The sequence below is a fragment of the Bombyx mori genome, chromosome 8, assembly GCF_030269925.1.
Source record: "Bombyx mori chromosome 8, ASM3026992v2".
NCBI lineage: Eukaryota > Metazoa > Arthropoda > Insecta > Lepidoptera > Bombycidae > Bombyx > Bombyx mori.
The window spans coordinates 14,017,280-14,038,397 of NC_085114.1; the positions used below are offsets into that span (position 1 = coordinate 14,017,280).

General features: G+C 37.6%; 3 protein-coding genes across 8 annotated transcripts in view; 2 read left to right on the plus strand and 1 right to left on the minus strand.

Moving 5' to 3' along the window:
* The window catches only part of LOC101736129 (CBP80/20-dependent translation initiation factor), a 51,581-nt gene extending 46,053 nt beyond the window's left edge, over window positions 1-5,528 (plus strand). For all 4 annotated transcript variants that reach the window (XM_004923590.3, XM_012697958.2, XM_004923591.3 and 1 more), the window contains 5 exons: window positions 125-275; window positions 1,650-1,908; window positions 2,613-2,803; window positions 3,193-3,390; window positions 3,883-5,528. In XM_004923590.3, coding sequence (XP_004923647.1) covers window positions 125-275; window positions 1,650-1,908; window positions 2,613-2,803; window positions 3,193-3,390; window positions 3,883-4,104 — 1,021 coding nt within the window. In that variant the 3' untranslated portion in view covers window positions 4,105-5,528. The remainder of the gene's footprint in view (window positions 1-124; window positions 276-1,649; window positions 1,909-2,612; window positions 2,804-3,192; window positions 3,391-3,882) is intronic.
* LOC101735994 (uncharacterized) lies at window positions 3,883-8,554 on the minus strand. 2 transcript variants are annotated; one of them, XM_021346274.3, is made up of 7 exons: window positions 8,397-8,554; window positions 7,588-7,692; window positions 7,437-7,514; window positions 7,168-7,224; window positions 7,035-7,070; window positions 6,873-6,940; window positions 3,883-5,941 (listed from the first exon to the last, which is right to left on the minus strand). In XM_021346274.3, the coding sequence occupies exons 1-7, from the start codon at window positions 8,402-8,404 to the stop codon at window positions 5,856-5,858; spliced, it is 438 nt and encodes a 145-aa protein (XP_021201949.1). In that variant the 5' UTR covers window positions 8,405-8,554; the 3' UTR covers window positions 3,883-5,855. The 2 variants fall into 2 exon arrangements, with proteins under 2 accessions (XP_021201949.1, XP_012553390.2); XM_012697936.4 differs by having other exon boundaries at window positions 7,035-7,073.
* Window positions 8,555-10,371: 1,817 nt separating this feature from the next.
* Window positions 10,372-21,118, plus strand: part of LOC101736354 (formin-like protein) — a 105,045-nt gene continuing 94,298 nt past the window's right edge. For both annotated transcript variants that reach the window (XM_004923592.5, XM_021346275.3), the window contains exon 1: window positions 10,372-10,740. In XM_004923592.5, the coding sequence (XP_004923649.1) occupies window positions 10,588-10,740 (153 nt within the window). In that variant the 5' untranslated portion in view covers window positions 10,372-10,587. The remainder of the gene's footprint in view (window positions 10,741-21,118) is intronic.

Consider the following 21,118-nt stretch of genomic DNA (forward strand, 5'->3'; position numbering starts at 1 on the left):
CTTCTTGTTTGCATCTGATATAAGAAGTCGAGTCTCGAGCTTTAATAATCTTACAAGCGCTGTTATTTTGATGTTTTCTAAAGTAATATATCGTTGCTCATTCGCTCGTTATTTCATTCTACAGAGGGGCATTGGGCGTGGGGTACGCTAGTGTGGGACTGCAGCACTCCAGGTCGGCGGTGCTGCACGCGCAGGTGCCGCCCCACTACCGACCCGTGATGCCGCCTCACGCGCTCCTCAATAGCGCCTCCAGCGGGAACGTGCCACATGCACAGGTATGGACGAAAATTTCAGCATTACCATTTCGAAAATTGACCTATCTATAGTATTAGGTATTCTACTATGTACCTACTATATACCTATCTACTATATATTTATCACGGGACATACTGTTCCATACAGTATAAGAGAGCAAATATATCTACACAATATTTTTCAAGCAAGCCGTTCGTACAAAAGACAAGTATGTAAATCGTCTCAGGTCAAAGTCCTTATCGCGGAATTGTTCGAGATCATTCCGTCAATACAACTGCATTACACTATTAGGTTTGTTTAATATTATTGGGGTATACTATTGTACTAATGTATGATTAGATACTGTCGAGTAAAGTAAATCCACCTCCCGTGTGCATACTCAGGGCAAAGTCTTCATCCTAGAGAGGCTTAAAGTGTATTCTTACCGATAAAAATAGATCAGAAGGTTCTGTTATAGCCTTGGATCATAGACGTATAAACCCTAAAGACGACTAACTTAGTAGGCTCTTATTATATCGTTGTCCATAGAAAATGGTAGAGCATATAAGTATTTAAAAAAAATGTTTTAAATCTCAATAATACTGTGAGAAAAAGTTACGATATGGACCACAACAATATTGTATCACTGTCATTAAACATTTTATTACTGAAAGTACCTTGTATTACTTCTCTCGTTTTATTTATATACAGTCAAACCTGGGTAAGTGAGAACTGGATAAGTGAGAAAACTCTATAAGTGAGAGTAATAGCCAGGACCCGTCATTTTAAGCTCCCAAAACCTCTATTAGCGAGAAACAGAAACCTCTGTAAGAGAGAGTCGTTTTTCTCTTATGGACCTCCGTAAGTGAGACTGCTACTCATCTATACCTCTATAAGCGACAGTCGAGCTTTATTTATTTATATTATTACGAGGACCAAATGACAAAACAAATTACAAATTTAACATCTGCTATTTTATGACTCATTCTTAACTTTCATGGAACTTCCTACCATTGTTTTTGTATTGTTTTCTCGTCAATATTGAACCTATTCTATTTCGTGGAACCAAATAACGTTGTTATTTTGTTGCATTCTTTTCGAATGGACACGCGTCCTGTTTGTCGGACTTACTCAGTTTATCGTTAACCAATTGCGAAGGAAAATTCTGTTCTGCGTCATGTCAAAACGTAAAATTAAAGTACTGCCTTTCAGTGATAAACTTAAAATAGTGAATGCGTTTGAATCCAGAAAATCGCGAAATGAAATTCAGAGGCTGCATTAGCGAGAAACTCGGGTTAGTGAGAAACCTCTATAAGCGAGAATGAGATTGTGCTCCCTTGAACTCTCGCTTATCCAGGTTTGACTGTATTTGGCACCTTAATAAAGAAAAGGTCATCATTTTCTATAAATTACAGGGGCCACGCGTGCACTTCAAGCTGCAACCACAGACTATCATTCCTGAGAAGAAGAAATCCCCTCCGTCGTCGCTGACGAATGGTAACGGGAAGAGCATCCGTCCACAATCGTTTACACCAGGATTGAAAAGGTCAAAGTCCTTAACGTCAGCGGATGCACTCGCAAGTGGCATGGCGGCCCTGGGTCTGGCAGCCGACGCCGGCGACCTTGGTACATTCCCGCCGGAGATTCAAGAGTGTATTGATAAAGCCCTGGAAGGTGAGACTTGCTGAGCTTTGATAAATTCTACAGAAACAGAAAATATCGATCTGGATCAATTTTATTTATTTCTTGTTGGTAAAATACTAGTAGCTTAAGGTCCGTAGACTTAGAAAGTGTATATGTATTGATTCCTGGATAAGTGAAAAGCTTTTGCATGATGAAGTTGAAAACTTGTCGTTTTGTTAATGTCATCTTTTTAGTTACACCCTTCTCATTCCTCCCCCCTGGCATATCCTCTTTCAAACAGTTCATCCAAATATTTTTGGGCTCTACTTCACATTACCATCTACTTTCACACCCAGGATATTTTTGACCACATGCTCATCTTGTCTTTGCATAATATGCCTATACCACGATAAGTTTACGACTTGACACAAAAAATCGAATTTTAGTAAGATTAAAACTAAAATAAAATTGCTATTTTTGCGAAATAATGATTATTTGCATAATTTACATTTTGGAGTCGCGCCAAACACCAATAATGTGACCTAAAACAAAAATAAGTGGCTTGTATTGTGTGCTCTATGATCATTCGTCGTCATTATCGCCCTTTATTTTGGCCCCAAATGACGTATCTTTGCGACGTAAAGAAACGGTCAGACTATAATAGCTTTGTAAAGTTTACACGGGAATTTGGCATAAGAGCTGTTTGGTACCGCATCGAGTGACGTTTAATTTTGATAGCAACGTCTAATTTTCAGATCCGAATGCTGTGTGCGCCCGTACCCTGATGGACGCTGTGGGGCACCTGGTCTCGCGCGCAGTGGAGTCGCCGCGGTACGCGCTGCCGGCCGCCCGCCGCTGCATCGCCGTGGTTGAGCGCGAGCAGACGGAAACCTTCCTCGAGTCGCTGCTTAACACGTGCCAGCAATGGTACCACGATAGGGACAAGGTACGGCCACATTCGATGTCTAGATATGCTTTTAAATATACAATTTTCAGAAGTTTGGATACACGAGCTCTCGGCTTTTCCATATCAAAGTTTTAATCACACAGAATGACAACGGGTCCTAGTCTTCGAACTAGAACAGATGACTATGGAGACGGAGTTGAAATTTGGCAAAATTCTGATGCCCATATGTGCGAAGTCTCAATATGGAGCATATTTTATATCCGCCAGCAAAATAAGTCAATCGTCAATTTTTCTTATATGCCAGTCTTCATTTTATTTAAAAGCAATGCACGTCAATGCAGTATCATCAAATACAAAGCTAACAATAGGCAGAAAGTGAAAGTTTTATAGAAGTAAAAAAAAAAAACTAATTGTTAACTTTTTTCCAGCTGTTGGGCGCGATGATCGGCGGTGGTCGACCTCGGTTGATGGCGTTCCTGTCGTTCTTGCTGGAGATGTACTGCCAGCTGCGGCGCCGGGCCATCCAGCGACGGGGAGCCAGCGCCCAGCCCGGGCACGTGCTGCTCGCGCTCATCTGCAAGTGCTGCGAGGACTGCATCAGGCAGCCGGTGCCTTCTGCTAGTGATGTATGTATGACTCTACCAATGTTTTAATCAGTAGTTCTATAGAAATAATAATAAACTTACAACATGTTCTTGAACGACTTCCATGATGACGGAATAACATCGTGTAATAAAAATCAAACCTGTAAATTTTATAAATTGCATTTTTTTTATTGCCCTTGTAGGCAGACGAGCATACGGCCCACCTGATGGTGAGTGGTTACCTTCACCTATGGACTTCAGCAATGCCAGGGGCAGAGCCAAGCCGCTGCCTACCATGCCTGCATTTACAGCTGGTGTATCTTACATTATAAATTTAAAAGGATAGGGACAACTATACTGCTTATTTCTACTACGAAACAATCAGACGTTAAAGCCCTGCTTTGTATCTTCAAGGGCGCAACACATTTCACATTTTGCTTGTCCGTCTACAGAAAGGTCTGAACTTCAACGAATGATTTTTGTTACGTCACAATAATCTGACTGCCCCAATATTTTTTTTGTAAATCGTTGCAGACTGAGAATCTGTTCTTCGTACTGACGTACATAGGCCGAGACTTGGAAACTCAGCTACCTGGAGATTTGGAGCGATTACTTACAGCCGTCCGTGACGCTTTCCTCAATACTGCCGCGGCTCCTTCCATCAGGCGTACTTTACTGCAGCTTATAGAGCTTCACGCATCCCGGTGGCAGTTACCAGGATGCGCAGTTCTTTATTACTATCCTTCGTCCAAATAGCACGCTGTGCAAGGTGGTAGGTTGCAATGATATTGTCATCCATATAAACCTAGAATCGGATGTTCGTTAATATCTCACATTATGGATATTATTGCAGGGCATATCATTTTAAATCATCTTTGATGATTGGCCTTATTTTAGAGCTAAATAAATTAATATATTTAGACGGATGAGGGTTTTATCGTGAGTATCTTGATGTGATGGAAGTCGCGAACTGAATTTAATCTTGTGGGATTTATAGATTCTTTGTTATTCTCACTAAGAAAGGATCGTGTTTCAAAAAGCAAAGGTTACGAGCATTTCTTAATCGAGTGTTCGCTCGTGTTTCTTTCTTAGTACTGTTGCGTTAGTTAATGTACAGGAGGTATGGAATTGTCTTCTGTCGTAGGCATAAAGCTGCCATAAGCTCATATTATTGTGCCTTTAAAATAATTTAATGGATATTTAACATTTTATCGTCACTTTCATGCAACAAATTTTAATAAAAATATTGAAAGTGTGGTAAAGTGTAGTATTTATAAGATTTTGTTATTAGCTTAAGGTGGATTCGAAAAAAAAATCTTTATGCCTGGAAAGTATTAAAAAGGTACATTGTAGATTAATTTGTTTGGACAAATTGACAGTGTACACTACTGTACGATTCTCGCATAGTACTTTGTGCATTGTATCCTTGTCGTATTCTAATTTAGGTATACATTGCCATCTATTAATAGCACTAAATATCTTGCTTGTTGTATCGTTTGCATAGGATTCAATTATGTTTAGTAATTAAGTTACAATGCACTTATTCCCAACATAATTTAGTACTTCATTGCACTCAGGTATTTAATTTATGTTTCAAAAATGTTTTAGGATTTGTATCAAAATTAAAAAAATAAACGTTTGACTGAATTGTTTGTGGAAGTGAAACTATCTCTGTTTTATGCTTGTGATATTATAAATTTAAGGTTTCTGGTATATTTTTTCTGTCCTAACCAAAGACTGTAATGAATGGGATATTTCGTTTTTATTTTTTATTAACAAAAAAGAAAACTTGTTGAAGCTGGACCAAATTTCTTGTTTCGAGCTCATTATCTGAGGTTGTGTACGAGTGAGCGAGGAGACGTTCATTAACTTAACCTTAGATAGCTCTTATCAATATATAATTATCAAACTAATTTAAATGAATAATATGGGAAATATATTATTTAAAAAGACCTTTGACTTTTCATAATAATGCATTCTTAGCGATTTAAGTTAAAAATACGTTTGTAGAAAAAAGTTGAAATTAAAAAAATGATGCTAACAAAAGAGATATTGGTGTATTGTATCTTTATTCATTAATCTTATTACGGGCAATAACGTTGTTTTTTGTTACCGCTGTAGTTTTTGTATGAATAAAGCACTTAAAGGATTATAACAATAAAATATTAGAAAATTAAAAATCTGGTTTTATTTTAGGTTTACCACACACTAAAACGTTTTTTTGCACTAGGACGACTTGCACAAATAAACTACCCCCACTCAGTACTAATAATGTATGCAGGTGTCCTGATCGGAAATAAAACCTAAGTTGCCTTTAGGGCAGCGTTCTTTCATTTAAATTTGGATACACGTATTTAACGGATACACCCAAAATTTTGTTGTTTAAATATTCTATAGATGAACTATATTCTACAGCTGAGAAATATTTATTACCTATTGCAAAACGTTTTTGTGCAATTTGCTACATATGGGCTGAATACTATGAATTAGACTCGTTGCTGTAATAGTTAGCACTCCTGAATATTGCGCCGGCGGTCGTCGGACAAACATGCGATGATTAGATTAATTTGCCTTTTAACTATAAATGGCTCTCCTGTAAAGTTACAAGAATGTCACTAAAACCAAGTAGCCTTTCATCCCTCGATATCATCATCATCAGCCTGCGGCAGTCCACTGCTGGACATAGGCCTCCCCCAAAGCTCGCCACTGAACCCGATCTTCGGTTCTACGCATCCAGTTACTGCCAGCTGCCTTGCGCAGGTCGTTGCTCCATCTAGCAGGAGGGCGTCCTACGCTACGTTTGCCGGTTCGCGGTCTCCACTCCAGAACACGTCTGCTCCAACGGTTATCGGTTCGGCCACATATGTGACCAGCCCACTGCCACTTCAGCTTACTAACTCTGCGAGCTATATCGATCACTTTGGTCTTTGCCTAAATGACCTCATTGCGTATTCGGTCTCGCAATGACAAACCAAGCACAGCTCGCTCCATAGCTCGCTGAGTAACTTTTAGTTGGTGGACTAGTCGCACAGTCAGTGTCCACGTTTCGGCTCCGTAGGTAAGCACGGGTAGGACGCACTGATTATAGACCTTTGTCTTCAGACATTGTGGTATGGGCGACGAAAAGACCTGAGGAAGCTTCCCGAACGCTGCCCAGCCCAACTGAATCCTTCTGGTCACTTCCTTCTCAAAGTTGTTTCTACCTAGTTGTAGGGTCTGTCCCAGGTAGGTACTCTTGAACAACTTCGAGAGGTGTACCATCAACATCGATTGGTCTCGGAATGACGTTTCCGTTATTATAATTCCCTCGATATAATACATACTTTTACTGGTGGTAGGACCTCTTGTGAGTCCACGCAGTTGTAACTATACTTGAGACCTTAGAACTTATATCTCAAGGTGGGTGGCGCATTTACGTTGTGGATGTCTATGGGTTCCAGTAACCACTTAATACCAGGTGGGCTGTGAGCTCGTCCACCTATCTATGCAATAAAAAAAATAAAAAAAAGGTTGATATCACTTACCGTAATTGAGCAATTCCAAAATCTCTTCATCGCGAAGAGGTCGAGAGGACGAAGAGGACGAAGGGATTCTACAAAATAGAAAGAATATTTAAATCAATGCTAGTAATTATTTTTTATGGTTATTTTATATTCTACATTGGTAGTATACAGAGATGAACTTACAATTCACGCCGAGCTTTCTTTGAGACGTGACCCAGACTTCTGAAAAATAAAACAAATATTTAATAACATATATCAAAAAATTAATGCATAAAAATATGTTTATGTGATGTGTAAAAAATGTATAGGTACTTACGCAGGCCGCTCGGTGGTCGGCGTGCTTGCCCCGCTACTAGGCCCACATTCTACGTATCTACAAAAATTTTGATTTAAGAAATGAGTACAAAATAAAATAAAAAAATCAAGTAAACCACCTATCTCAAAATTCAAATTTTTCTTTGATTTCGAAAATAAATATTGAATAAAAATTTAATATAAATTTAATGGCTCAAAAATTTTGTTTCTCAAATATTTTTTTCTTTATTTGTTTATAAAATAGGTTACATTATTGAATAATATAGTTACAGGGCAGGTGATGGCACCGGAGGCGTCTCCTGGTCCCTCCTGGCCAGGGACGGAGCGTTGGATCCCCACATTTCTGATCTGAAAACAAAGCTAGAGATACTGTTTTGCTGTTAAAAACCCTAAATATATTGAAAAGTCCCAGAATACACACCTTGGGTTTTCCACTACCGGAGCGAGCACCCTTACCCTCTTCGGGTGCATCGGCGTCTCCATTGCTCGACCCGACGGCAACGCCTTGATTGGCATAGTGACGAGTCTGAAATGCGTATTGGCATAAAAAAAAAAAATCAAATGAGCTTGTGTAAAAAGCTGTAGATGTATCTGGGCTCCAGTAACCAGTTAACATTAGGTGGGCCGTGAGCTCGTTCACCAATCAATGCAATAAAACAAACAAACAAAGTTGTAAATGTATCTGGGCTCCAGTAACCACTTAACATCAGGCGGGCCGTGAGCTCGTTCACCCATCAATGCAATAAAACAAACAAACAAAAAAAGTTGTAAATGTATCTGGGCTCCAGTAACCACTTAACATCAGGTGGGCCGTGAGCTCGTTCACCAATCAATACAATAAAACAAACAAATAAAAAAAGTTGTAAATTTATCTGGGCTCCAGTAACCACTTAACATCAGGTGGGCCGTGAGCTCGTTCACCAATCAATGCAATAAAACAAACAAATAAAAAAAGTTGAAAATGTATCTGGGCTCCAGTAACCACTTAACATCAGGTGGGCCATGAGCTCGTTCACCAATCAATGCAATAAAACAAATAAAAAAAGTTGTAAATGTATCTGGGCTCTTTTTTTATTAATTTTTTATTAATTTTTCTATTAAAAACGACCAACTAAAGATGACCGTTAGGTTCAAAAAATGACGAGGCCGTTACTTCAAAGACGTTTTTTTGTCATGAAATGCAAATAACATTCACTTCATGTTAGTAAAATATAATGAATAAATACTCACGATTCCATTATTAACAATTAAAAAAAATCACCACACTTTGATTTTCGTAAATGTTTAAATACGTGCGTCCACACTGAAGTCGCATTTCACACGGATTTCTCAAATAAAATATGTGTATAATCTATGCACTGATTCACAGAGTCAGTGTTGCCAACTTAGTATCAGGTTTGTGGGCTAAATCCATTGAAGTAGGAAACCTATGGAAATGAAACGTCAACAAAAAATTCGTGCCACTGTGACGTCATCTGGCCACAAAACATGGCGGTTTTAGTGCTGCCCAGAAGATTTTAATGTTAGTAGGTTTTATCGATAAACGTTCTTGGCTTATTTTATTTTAAATATTGTTGAGTATGAATGTATTTGTAGAATATATACTTTAATAGAAAATAAGTATATTGTTATGTGCAAAGATGATGTGATTTAGATATTATGTGAAATCTAAGACGAGTTCGTGCTTCAAATTTTCCAAGTAAACGATATGACGATTTTTAAAATTTGCTACACTGATTTTATAAAGTTGTCGTTTGCCGCAAAACATAAAGATATGGCATAGTACAGTGCCATCAGCCTATTTCTAGCATGCTGAATGTTATCGTATTTTGAGTACGTGTTTTTCTTAGACTATTACAATCTATTTTAATTGTTTTGCTGACTCTAAAGTCCGTAACACACTACCGCAGCGCACCTCAAGGAAGGTGCACCGCACTACCGCACCGCACGCAAATTTTAAACTTATCAAGAGACCGCCTGATAAAAAAAAACACCTACAGAACATTTATTCGTTAATGAAATTACAAACGTCATTCCTTGTGACTTCCTCTCTAAAATCACTTAATTATTAAATATTTAACGAATTTACAATAGTGTTTTACTCACTGCGGAATAAAACTATTTTATTTAAATAGTTCCGAAGAAATTTTGTCGGTAGCCTTTTTCCCAAAATATCTAAACAGAATGTCTAAATATGTTTTGATGACATATTTTAAAGAGGTATTTATGATTAGTGTCATGATCAATAGATTCCGACCGAAAAATGGTGTCCGATATTTCGGATTCAAATAATATATTAAGTGTATAATCTATGTTTCGGATGAGGGCTCCATAATGAATTTAAATATATATAGATAATAGTTTTGGGGCATCGACTTTCTTGAGATCCTATAAAATATGTTTTAATTATTATTTTTGTATGTTTTAAGCATGATAAAATTAGAAATTTTATATAAGCAATCATATTAAATCGATATCAAAGTCAATAAATAATGTACAACCCAAAACAGACGGCCGAACTGACGTGACAATGACATTTGGCGCGCTAAACATGGCTGATTTTCGGCCTCATTAGACGGAGACGGAGACATTTACGTATATTCATGTTTCATTTTATGTACGCACTGAAATACTGTTATATTGTTTTCCTGCGAGTTAAAGTGCTGAGTAAGAACGAGATAGATATATGTTTATGTGTGTGCCTTCAAAATGGGTGCTATTTATATAAGCAATTGTACGTATAGAACAATATGTCGTGTCCCTACTATATAGGTCTATGGCTAAATCAAACCTCAAAAAGGGCTAGATTTGCCAAAAAATTTAAACTGGTTGTTACATCTCTAAATAAACAATGATATTATTCATTTTGAAATTTGACACTAAACAATAAGTTCCCTATTAATGAATATAAAAATTTCACTGAAGTATGAAACCTAAGCAAAATTTTTTGCTTTAAATTTTTTAGAGTATGGTACCGCCAATGTGTCCATAAAATTATGTAATTTGATTGAGAAATTGAATAAAGAGTCATGGATTTGCCCAAAAATTATATTTCATTATCCAACAATTATTACCGAAAGCGCTTAAAAATTAAAATACTAATAGCCGTAAAAAAATAGACGAAACAAATGGCTTGTCAACATTTGACAATGACATTTGCAATTTGTTCGTATGAAACGTCAGTTTTGTAGCCTACCTGTCACTTACGAGTTTTTCTTTTCCGGCACTTCATTCATAGAAGTTCGTTTGATGATTCAAAGTCGCTTTGTTGTTGCGTTTATTTGCTGGTTAACTCGATTACTTACGAAGAACGTATGTAATGTGACCTATTGATTAAAAACGCGTGTGCTTATCTGTGATAAATTAAATACGTCGCGATGTTTCCGAAAAGTGTGATTAGTGAAGTTTGAGTGTACAGAAAATGGGTTTGATAACTTCGAGGGAGCAGACGATGTTGGACGGTACGGGTGCGCCTGGAAAGAGTAACCATGTCCGGCAGGCTTCCACGAGGAGCCGCACGAAGCCACCGATGCCGGACAGAGATGAGCTGGAGAACCGTTTCGTCAAAGTCTTGGTGAGTGCAATTGAATATTCGCCGGTGATATGTTTACAAACATGGTGTCTTGTTTATGCTACAAACGGTTGTTGAAAATGTATAGAGCGCATACTATATTTGAAACATATTAATCGTATGATGCATCACCTTATTGTATCATAATCTGGAATTTATCGAAACATCTAGTTTCATTCATGATTTTATTTAAATTAAAACTCAAAAAAATTACCGTGAGATGGGCATTATTAATAAATAGTCTTTCCAATCGTTTTGACATAACTGATACCAATACCAGCTACAACAGTATTTCCACTGTGTTTCTCATAATAAAAAGTCAAATAAGATATTTACAGTGTAAAAAAATCTCGCGTTCTAAATTTAGACTTGTTTAGTCCTTTAGAATTCCAGTAAAATTCCCTCAACATGTCATAAACTACAATAAAAATATATTTAAACAATTCAAGTAAGATTAAAACAAGTAACATTCTTGAGTAAGTAAGTTCCTCAGTAAGAAATATTTGTTGTGACTGTTTGTCAAATATTCAAATTAAATTAATTAAACTGAGTCTATAGTATTCTTTTCCAGAACTACTGTAGCTAAAACAATATAACTAATAATAACCCTTTTTATTCATTTACACTATTTACAAAAACAAACTAGTATTATTGAATAGAACTTGTGAAATAAAATAATAATAATAACAAAATTTAAAACACGGAATATTATTCTGTTAAGATCACTAAGTATATTACTTTCTCCAATATTTGAATTTTTAAGTATTTTTTTGTTTTCCTTACTTTAACAACTTCCTTTTCATTAACTTATTTCTCATTATATGTATAGATTTAGACTAAGAACCATGAAACATTTTAAATGTGCATCATATTGAATAAATTTCAACATAACATTCTCTTATCCTGTTTGATAACGCATTAAATGCACTCAAAAAGTTTTCAAACTCGGAAACTATCTATCACAGGAAGTTGCAGATAAGGGATAGCACAGGAACACCATATCTGTTTCCTATTTCACACATCACATGTGCTCCTTTATGAAACCATCCTTATTTAGCTTTAGATAAAAATAATTTGTTAATGTTAATTATCATGTTTTTGTCTGACATCATTTTTCAAACAGCTATACTTACTTAAAATAAAATATATTTTTAATTTACTTAAAACAAAGATTTATTAGGATTAGTTATTATTATGTATCATATTACATTAAGCATTAAGCAGGCCGAATGCAGGCAACATTGGAGGAAGCTGGTGCGAAAACTGGCCCAAGGTGGTCACAACCCTCAGTAATGAGGAAACGATTCAAATAAATTACAAATAGTGAATTCAGAAAACTTACATTTTTCTTACTTCTTAATGATGTGATCTTTTTTTTTATGATTCACAAATCTATACAATAAAAAAACATGAGTAATAAACATGAAAGTAATCATTTACTGTGCAAAGTTTCACAAAAAATAATACAATTTCATTGTTTTTTTATCATGAATTTATTTATTAATACAAATTGCCAATTCAGTATTAATATAATGTATGTATGTACATATGTGATAAGGACAATCAGATCAGCTAATTTAAAACTAATTGACATATAAAAATAACATATTAAGATTGATAAACCAATCCTTTGAATATACTTTAGTATAAATATTATTGATTGATTGAATTGATTGCCCTAATGCGAGTACATGAGGTAATGACCCGTCTGATGATGCAGCCACGCCACCGATGAGATGGGAGATCGAAATCTCAATTGTATTGCAAAATGAACAATCCTTCAGGAACATTCGCTTTTCTACATCGAAAATAAGCAGTATGGTGATGCCTTCCAGTAAGGACTCACACTAGTCACACTACACCTTACCAAATACAACCGTAAAACTAGATTAATTTCCATAATAATAATAATACACCTTAAATAGTTTAAATATAATTGAAAGAATTTAACGTGGTACTGAAACCCATATCATGATAGTCCATTCATCACCATTTTATTTAGGGGGCGCGTGGTGTGTTTGGGACTGGATGGTTTGCAGATGTTGGCAGCGGACCACGGGCTTAAGGACGGTATTTAGGGTATTACGGTATTTACCCACTAAACAGCATCGGTTAGACCTTATCATCTGGTTTTTTTCCTATCTATACTGATAGCCTTGAGAGGCTATTTCAGCTTCTCCCTGATGTGTAGGTGAGCTCACGGGGCTAAAACCGGGAGTGTTGCTAACACTGGCCCTAGCAAGAGCAGTGCTTCGCAGAATCTACCACCGGATCGGAAACGCGACCCACTGAGAAGATCCGGCGAGAAACTCAGTGGGTTGTGTCTATGGGTTAATTTATTCGTCGAGCCCTTCGTCGCAAGCGACGGGTTCGGCGAGGACGGCGACCGGTGCTTAAGGTACCGGTAAAATGGGGCGATTAGGGACAACTTCCAACTTTATGACAAATTTTAAGGTAGTTGTTGATGTATATAATGCTATATCAGGATCAAAATGATTGAGTCTTGGGGGCATCTTTGTTATCCAATTTCAAACTATGCAACTAGCATTCCAGTTTATGCAAAAAAAGCAAAAATAGGTGTAATCCCTATTTACCCGGAAATTGCGGTTAATTGGGACGAAATGAGAAATTTGCTAGGGTTGGCACTACTTGGTTTTAATTTATTTATTTTATTTACTTATGATTAATTTATATTTACTTGGGAAATGATCCACGACAGATTTGTCCTGTAAGCTGTGAGACAATTAAAAAAAACATCTATTTCATCACTTAAAATTAGTTCAGCGCAATCGGACAACTCCGAATGAACATTGACGGAGACCACGCTACCGTGGACATTATTGTACTCCCAAAGGATTCTGTATATGGGAGAGTAAGCACCTAAATTCGAACGAGTGAGCTTTCTTATGACTGATAATATAAATTTCTTCCTTCTTCTTTCTAACTGATACTATAAATATTTACCAAACAATAAAATAACACATTGATAATTTTAAATAAAAGTTCTAGACAAAGACATCATGAATAAACCAGACTTTTACCAACAAATTTAAAAAATATTGTTATAACTACATAGACAACCCTACAAACCTGTACCTATTTATACTTAGGTCGTTTCTATTGCACGTATTCTCATCCCAATTGACCCCTTTTTCGTTGTTATTTGTATCTAAGACGTCCCTAATATCCCCCAAAACAACAGATTTTTACATGTATTTTTATTTTATCAAATACATTAAAACCAATAACAACTGAGACTTACCTTTAATATATATGATGGTTCAAACACTAAATAACGTTTATAAATCACAGTCGTCTTCTATTATTATCAAATAAATAAAAGAGAGCAAAGTTTCTAGCACTAAAATAATTACCACCACAGGAAGTTAATTAGAAACGCGATTTTTTTTAAGTTAGCAGCTATTATCATGCATATTCAGAGTGGTTCATGAACTTTCAACATTCTACTATTACTTAAACTACAAAAAATGGAAGATTTTGCAACGAATATAAAAATAATATTGAGCGTCGAAAGATTTTCCCGGTTTTTTCCCGATTCGCCTCTCAATCCCTAATCGCCCCATTTTACGGTACCTAAAAGCACCGTTAATGGATCGGGAGGATCCGTAATGACGTGCATCATCTGGACGAGCTATTTGTTCTATTGATTGTTTACAAAACATATTTATTGTAATATTATTGTATTATTGTAATATACTTTTGGCAAAGTAATGTATTAGACTGTGGTTTGAAATTGCTACGTAATTAACGGCAATAGATAACAGAACACTAAAAATAAATATTGGAAAAATAATTTTAAAAGAACTCACTTAAATTAAAACAATCGTCCAATGACTATTTTTGTATATGATTTACATTTTACATAACATTTTAAATCTAAAGCCTAATTAATATTCTAATAAGTATGTATTTTCAACAGTAATCACAATGCATGATGTCATTATGTGGCTTATTGTTATGTTTTGTTTTGTGTATACAGTCTGGCCATAAATATCGTTACAAAAAAATTACATTCGAATTTGGAACATGTCGTTCTCATAATCTGACATTCAACATGTTTTATAATTTTCGCGCCAATCATTTTATAAATATTCGATATTGAAATGGATTGGCAAGATAAATATGGATTGAGTCGAATGTTTGTGTGCCGGAGTATTGATGGGCTTAATCAAAGGTTCTCTGTTCGCGACAGAAAAATCTGGCCAGTGGCCGCCCGCTGTAGATCTAATCGTACGCACAAAATTCAATTATAGGACTGAAGGAAAGAACTTAAAGGATATCTCAAAGCAAACTACTTTAGGAAAAATAAAATGGCTCAAGGACTATGTTGCGTATTTTAAAAGATTACTTATTATTTGCAGCTTTTAGAGATGTACTTATCATTTACTTAATCGCTATTTTATAGGCCAAATCAAAACTTCTTAGGCGATGGGTAAAGAGAAGTCACAAAAAAAGAAAAATAGTGGCGAGATTTTTTCAACTAACGACTTATATTATATATTGATGTGCATAATTGCCGAGTGCGTTCTAAAAGTTCTTGAGATGTGTCTAAATTAGTCTAAAATAGGGTACGACATGGGCGTTACTAGGTCTCTGTAATGGTACGGTTTAATGTTGGCTGTTAACAGTTAGTTATTAACAGGCCAGACCTTAAAGGACTTTGTTTCGCAGCCAGTAAAATTTATAAAAAAAAAAAAAACAAAATCACGCCGTACTAGAAATCATGTTTAGGTTAGTGAGCCGTGGCGGACACCTTGTGATTCCCAATAAGTCGGATCCAGGGGGCCGCGACGGACACCGTGTGTCTATCATTTGGCATCTCTCTGAAAATAATGCGTAATTACTGTTTATTTTTATTTTTATTTATTACTTAGATGGGTGGACGAGCTCACAGCCCTCTTGGTGTTAAGTAGTTACAGGAGCCCATAGATACCTACAACGTAAATGTGCCACCCACCTTGAGATATGAGTTCTAAGGCCTCAGTATGGTTACAACGGCTGCCCCATCCTTCAAACCGGAACGCATTACTGCGTCACGGCAGAAATAGGCAAGGTGGTGGTACCTGCCCGTGCGGACTCACAAGAGGTCCATTAGTAATGTCTGTCATTTGACATCTATCTGAAAATAATGCGTAATCACTGTTTCTATAAGTCGTCCATTATTTTTGAGTTATTTCATGACAATATTTGCGAAAAAACACCCACGGTTTTTTGGACTATGCTTGATATATTAGTGCGGCGGAAAAGTTCGCAAGCCATTGTCCCAAGTGTATGATACGGGTCTGGAGATAGGGGCTAACTCTTAACAACATGTGTCATAACCAAGAATGGTCCTTCGAGCACCGAGTCGTAAAGCTTGGTGGATCCTCACAAACGTGGCTAGACAGGGAACAGCTCTGGCCTAATCTTCAAGACTGGTCGTCGTCTAGTGCAGATTTTAATCAGATGATGCTTGATGGTCTCCCTAGAGAGTACGGGATGTTCAAAGCGTCACAGTAGTTTGAAGACAATTCAGAAGATTGGCGGTTGTAAGTTTCCTTAAGTCGAAGGTGCATGTTCGACGGAATGTTTGAAAAACAAATATTTTATCTAACTATGTAGTACTTACTTACGCCCAAATTATTTTCCTTGCGTAACAACTTAGTGCAGTTGTCATTATTGACCTGACATGTTTAAGTGATAATGCAAGACGAGACGACCGCGTAAACAGGAAACTGTCATTCACGCGAAGGTCGTTTGGTTACTTTTTAATGAGCGAATGACACAAAAATGACCCGATGACTCATTCGCCAGTTGTTTCCTTACGAATTAAACTTAGAAGAGTGCTAATTTAAACCAGTCCTTTTAAAGTTTGAATCGAGAATCTATACATATAAATAAAATTGGAGTGTCTGTTTGTAATATTGAAATAACCGCTTTTTACTACATGCATATATGAATATTTATACGGCACATACACCAAAATAACATTTTTTGTCTGTCTGTCTGTTTATTCCGGCTAATCTCTGGAACGGCTGGACCGATTTTGACGAGACTTTCACTGATAGTTAGCTGATGATATAAGGAGTAACTTAGTCTACTTAGGCTTTTTTAGACTAGTTTCGCCCCGCGGCGTCATTTGCGGTACGACAATAACCACGGGTAACATCGCGAGACTCAACTATCAATAATAAAATTTAATGTTTCCGAAGCGAAGCGAGGACGGGTCGCTAGTTGAGAATAAATCTATAACAAGATCGTTACGTTTAAAGTTGTGAAAGAAAAAAAAGTACTTTTAGTAAAAAAACAAGTTTTCAGAGAACTACTTACTAAGTCACTTAAGATCTGACTTCATGTAGCTAAACATTATGCGGAAGTAAGATTGTAAAGACTTTTCTAGATTCGCGGTGGCTTTTGATGCTGAGAATTTTATGAAATACTAGCTGTACCCGTCCGCTTCGCTGGGCATTTAAAATTAACATTATTATTTCTCACCCCCACAAAGATTCTCATCATTAACGCCCCCGCAACTGGTGTAGGGAGTCCAACACTCATATAAATATTAGCCTATCCATTAAGCACATGTATTTTCTGGATGGATACCAAGTTTCAAGTCAATCGGATGCATGGTTCAGTAGTTATAACGGAACATCCGTAAAAACCACTGTAGATTTATATATTAGTATTGATTAATACGGGGGCGCAGCCCAATACGTTGGTCCGACCAGATCCGCACCGCTCTTGATTCCACGTTTCACAACGCCCACCACACCGCCAGGGACAAGAATGGATGGAGAAAGATCGTGCGTGCGAAGGTGATACAAAAGGGTGGTCACGACCCTCAGCAATAAGGAATACGACGCAAGGAGGAGGATTGATTAATAATAATAATTTGGTTTAAATCAGGCCCCGTTAGAGCCAGGTAGAACGTACCGTGTAACTCTGCTCTTCCATGCGGTAGTGCGATGCGGAATACCCGAAACGTACGGATTATACCAATTCCCGTTAGCTGAGGATAGTGGAGGGAGTACCTTATGGATTTCGTATGATATCCCGACGCATATCCACATTTACCTTATGGAAATATACCCAAAGGTCTTAATACCTCTCGGTATCGGCCCGATTTCTCAGTGGGTCCCGATTCCGATCCGGTGGTAGATTCTGCGAAGCACTGCTCTTGCTAGGATTCGTGTTAGCAACAACGTCAGGCTTGAGCCCCGTGAGCTCACCTACTCGCCCGTTGACTCTGATTAGGTCTCACAAGACCATCAGCTTAGATAGGAAAAAAAAGATATTTCACATACCGCGACCCCAACCTTTCCATATTGCAAATAATAATAACCGTATAAGTTATAGGTTGCAAGTGGGTAAAAATATAAAGGCGCACGCGATTTGTGACTTTGTTGAATGCTGTTTAGATAAAAAAATTAATACAGGAAAATTAAAGAGTCACGTAACGTTATAATGTCCTATACAACATTTATGATAATCTAGATTACGTCGCAACGTTTTAACTTGATGATTTAACTCTAGAACGTTGAAATTACTATAAGTCTGGAGATCTTGGAACGTAATACCAACAATTAAGTAATCAGGGTAGCAATCAGTGATACCGCCACTTGGCTATGAGAGAATGAAATTGCGGAAAGCACACATCAGTCTAATAACGTGACCCACCAGACAGACTCACGGGCAACCTGTAAAAATTTAGATTTTTTTTATTGCATATATGGGTGGACGAGCTCACAGCCCACCTGGTGTTAAGTGGTTATCGAAGCCCATAGACATCTACAACGTAAATGCCGCCACCCACCTTGAGCTATGAGTTCTAAAGTCTCGGTATAGTTACATCGGCTGCCGCAACCTTCCCCCAGAAATAGGCAGGGTGGTGGTACCTACCCGTGCGGACTCACAAGAGGTCCTAGCACCAGTAAGCATATTTTGTTGTGTTTTGTGAACATATTCTGTTAAGTACGTATTTCATTCAAAAAAATGGTACACACCGGCGGGATTCGAACACCGTTGCATCGATAGATACGAATGCATCGGACGACTTAACCTTTCGGCCGCGACGACAATAGACTGTTATCGGACCTTGCAGACACCACCTGACCAGATGATTTCTCCCCTCTTATCTCATATCTAGTCTCTCAAACTTATGTATTGGATTTATTTTGTAACATCTGTAAGCGGCACATTCCCTGCTCATATATTTTCGGTATTCAACACCCTGAATGTCATATAAGATCACAAATATCTTCGTGGCGTCAGTGAATGATCTTCGCCGGTACACACAGACTCTGACATACGTTGACCACGTCTAACGCTCGCACTGGTCCCCCCATAAATCATTTTGCTGCGGTGAAGCGGAACTGGTCCCGACTGCATTCCAGACGTGAGCGCCCTGTCGTCGCACGCGTTATCTTAACTGTACTCATTCTAATTGAGAGTTTTACATTACCATTTAGGGAACCGGCTCAGATTGCCGTATTACTTAGCGAGATTACAGATGGGAGTTAACGAAGGCCAGTGGAAATGAAATAGATGGGGATGGAGTTGAATAGCAGTGGAACATGAAAGGAATAAAGGTTAACGTTAAAAATTTAGAAAAACATGTGAATTGTTATCTATTAAGTCGTCGTGGCCTAAAGAATAAGACGCCCGGTTTATTCGCATTTTTATTTTTATTTTTTTTATTGCTTAGATGGGTGGACTGGCTTACAGCCCACCTGGTGTTAAGTGGTTACTGGAGCCCATAGAAATCTACAACGTAGACGCGCCACCCACCTTAAGATACAAGTTCTAAAGTCTCAGTATAGTTACAACGGCCGCCCCACCCCTCAAACCGAAACGCATTACTGCTTCACGGCAGAAATAGGAGGACGGTGGTACCTATCCGCGCGGACTCACAAGCGGTCCTACCACCAGTAAGAACAGCATCGAGTGCGAGTGATGCGACTGTGCTAGTGTTCAAATCCCGCAGGCAGATACCAATTTTTCTGATGAAATACGGTCCACGTTGAACGATTAAAATAACCTGTAATAAAAATAAAACTCACATAAATTATAATTTGCGTTACTACTAATTGTAGAGCGTCTTATGAGCTCGAACGGGTAGGTTCCTCCACCCAGCCCATTGATTAAGAAAAAAAATTACATGTGTGCAATTCACACGTGGTAGAAGTGAAACCTTCCAAAATTAAAATACAATTATCCTAAACGTCTTAAGTATATGTAAAATTTTGTCATTAGTAAATAATTGTAAGGTAGCGCCCTCTGTGAATTGATATTTTCATTTCACGTATAATCCTAAATTAAAATTCACTACAAGAGCTTTCATACACACGTTAGTACTAAAAAATCTCACAGATGGCGTTGTATTAAATAGTATGTATATTTCTGTCTCATTCTTTGCTGGCTTCATCCTACACATTTTTGTATTTGTGTCTCTTACCTGTCGTTTTTTCCGTTGCATCCGGTTTGAAATCACAACGATTCTAAAGAAGTTTTCACTTCAAAAATTTACTGATTTTTAGTCATTTCAAAACTACAAATGGGTTGCATATCTAATAAAATTCAAGATAACACAACGCGCATTTTTCATTTAAAATGTTTAATAGTACATCGATGGCGTGAGGCCAACTGTGCCAATGGTTAAGGGACACGAGAATCACGTCATCATGATTACGTGATTCTGCATTAATACAAACTTGAAAGTCTGTACTTACGGACAATAACTGCCCATTTTGATAGAGTGAGTTCTTCCATCAATTTTGAGGATAAATTTTTTGGAGTTTACTCCTTTAGAATCGATTTACATATATAGGCCCGGGGTATGAAAATTATGGGGACCAAAATCGTACTAGCATGTCACACGAAATGCGTTATGCGCCTGATTGGCTCCTGATTGCGTGATGCGTGCGCGCGCCAATCAAAATCGTACTAGCATGTCACACGAAATGCGTTATGCGCCTGATTGGCTCCTGATTGCGTGATGCGTGCGCGCGCCAATCAAAATCGTACTAGCATGTCACACGAAATGCGTTATGCGCCTGATTGGCTCCTGATTGCGTGATGCGTGCGCGCGCCAATCAGGAGCCAACGCGCGGCCGCGTTATTGCAGGTGACGCCGGGCTGCTGCGCCGGCAGTCCGCCACAAAGCCTCGTACTGATCGCGCGTTTCTCTCATTATTGTATTTTCATATATTTGTTAGTCGTTTGTTTTGTGTCTCGTTAATTTGTTAATAATCTGTAGTGTATCGTGTTGTCGTAATATAGAACTATTTCTCGTATTGTTTCGTTTAATTTTTTATATCCAGTAAACTCCAGTCGTGCGTCGGAGCGGACACACACACTTTTTTTTAGGGCGGGTGGTGCACTC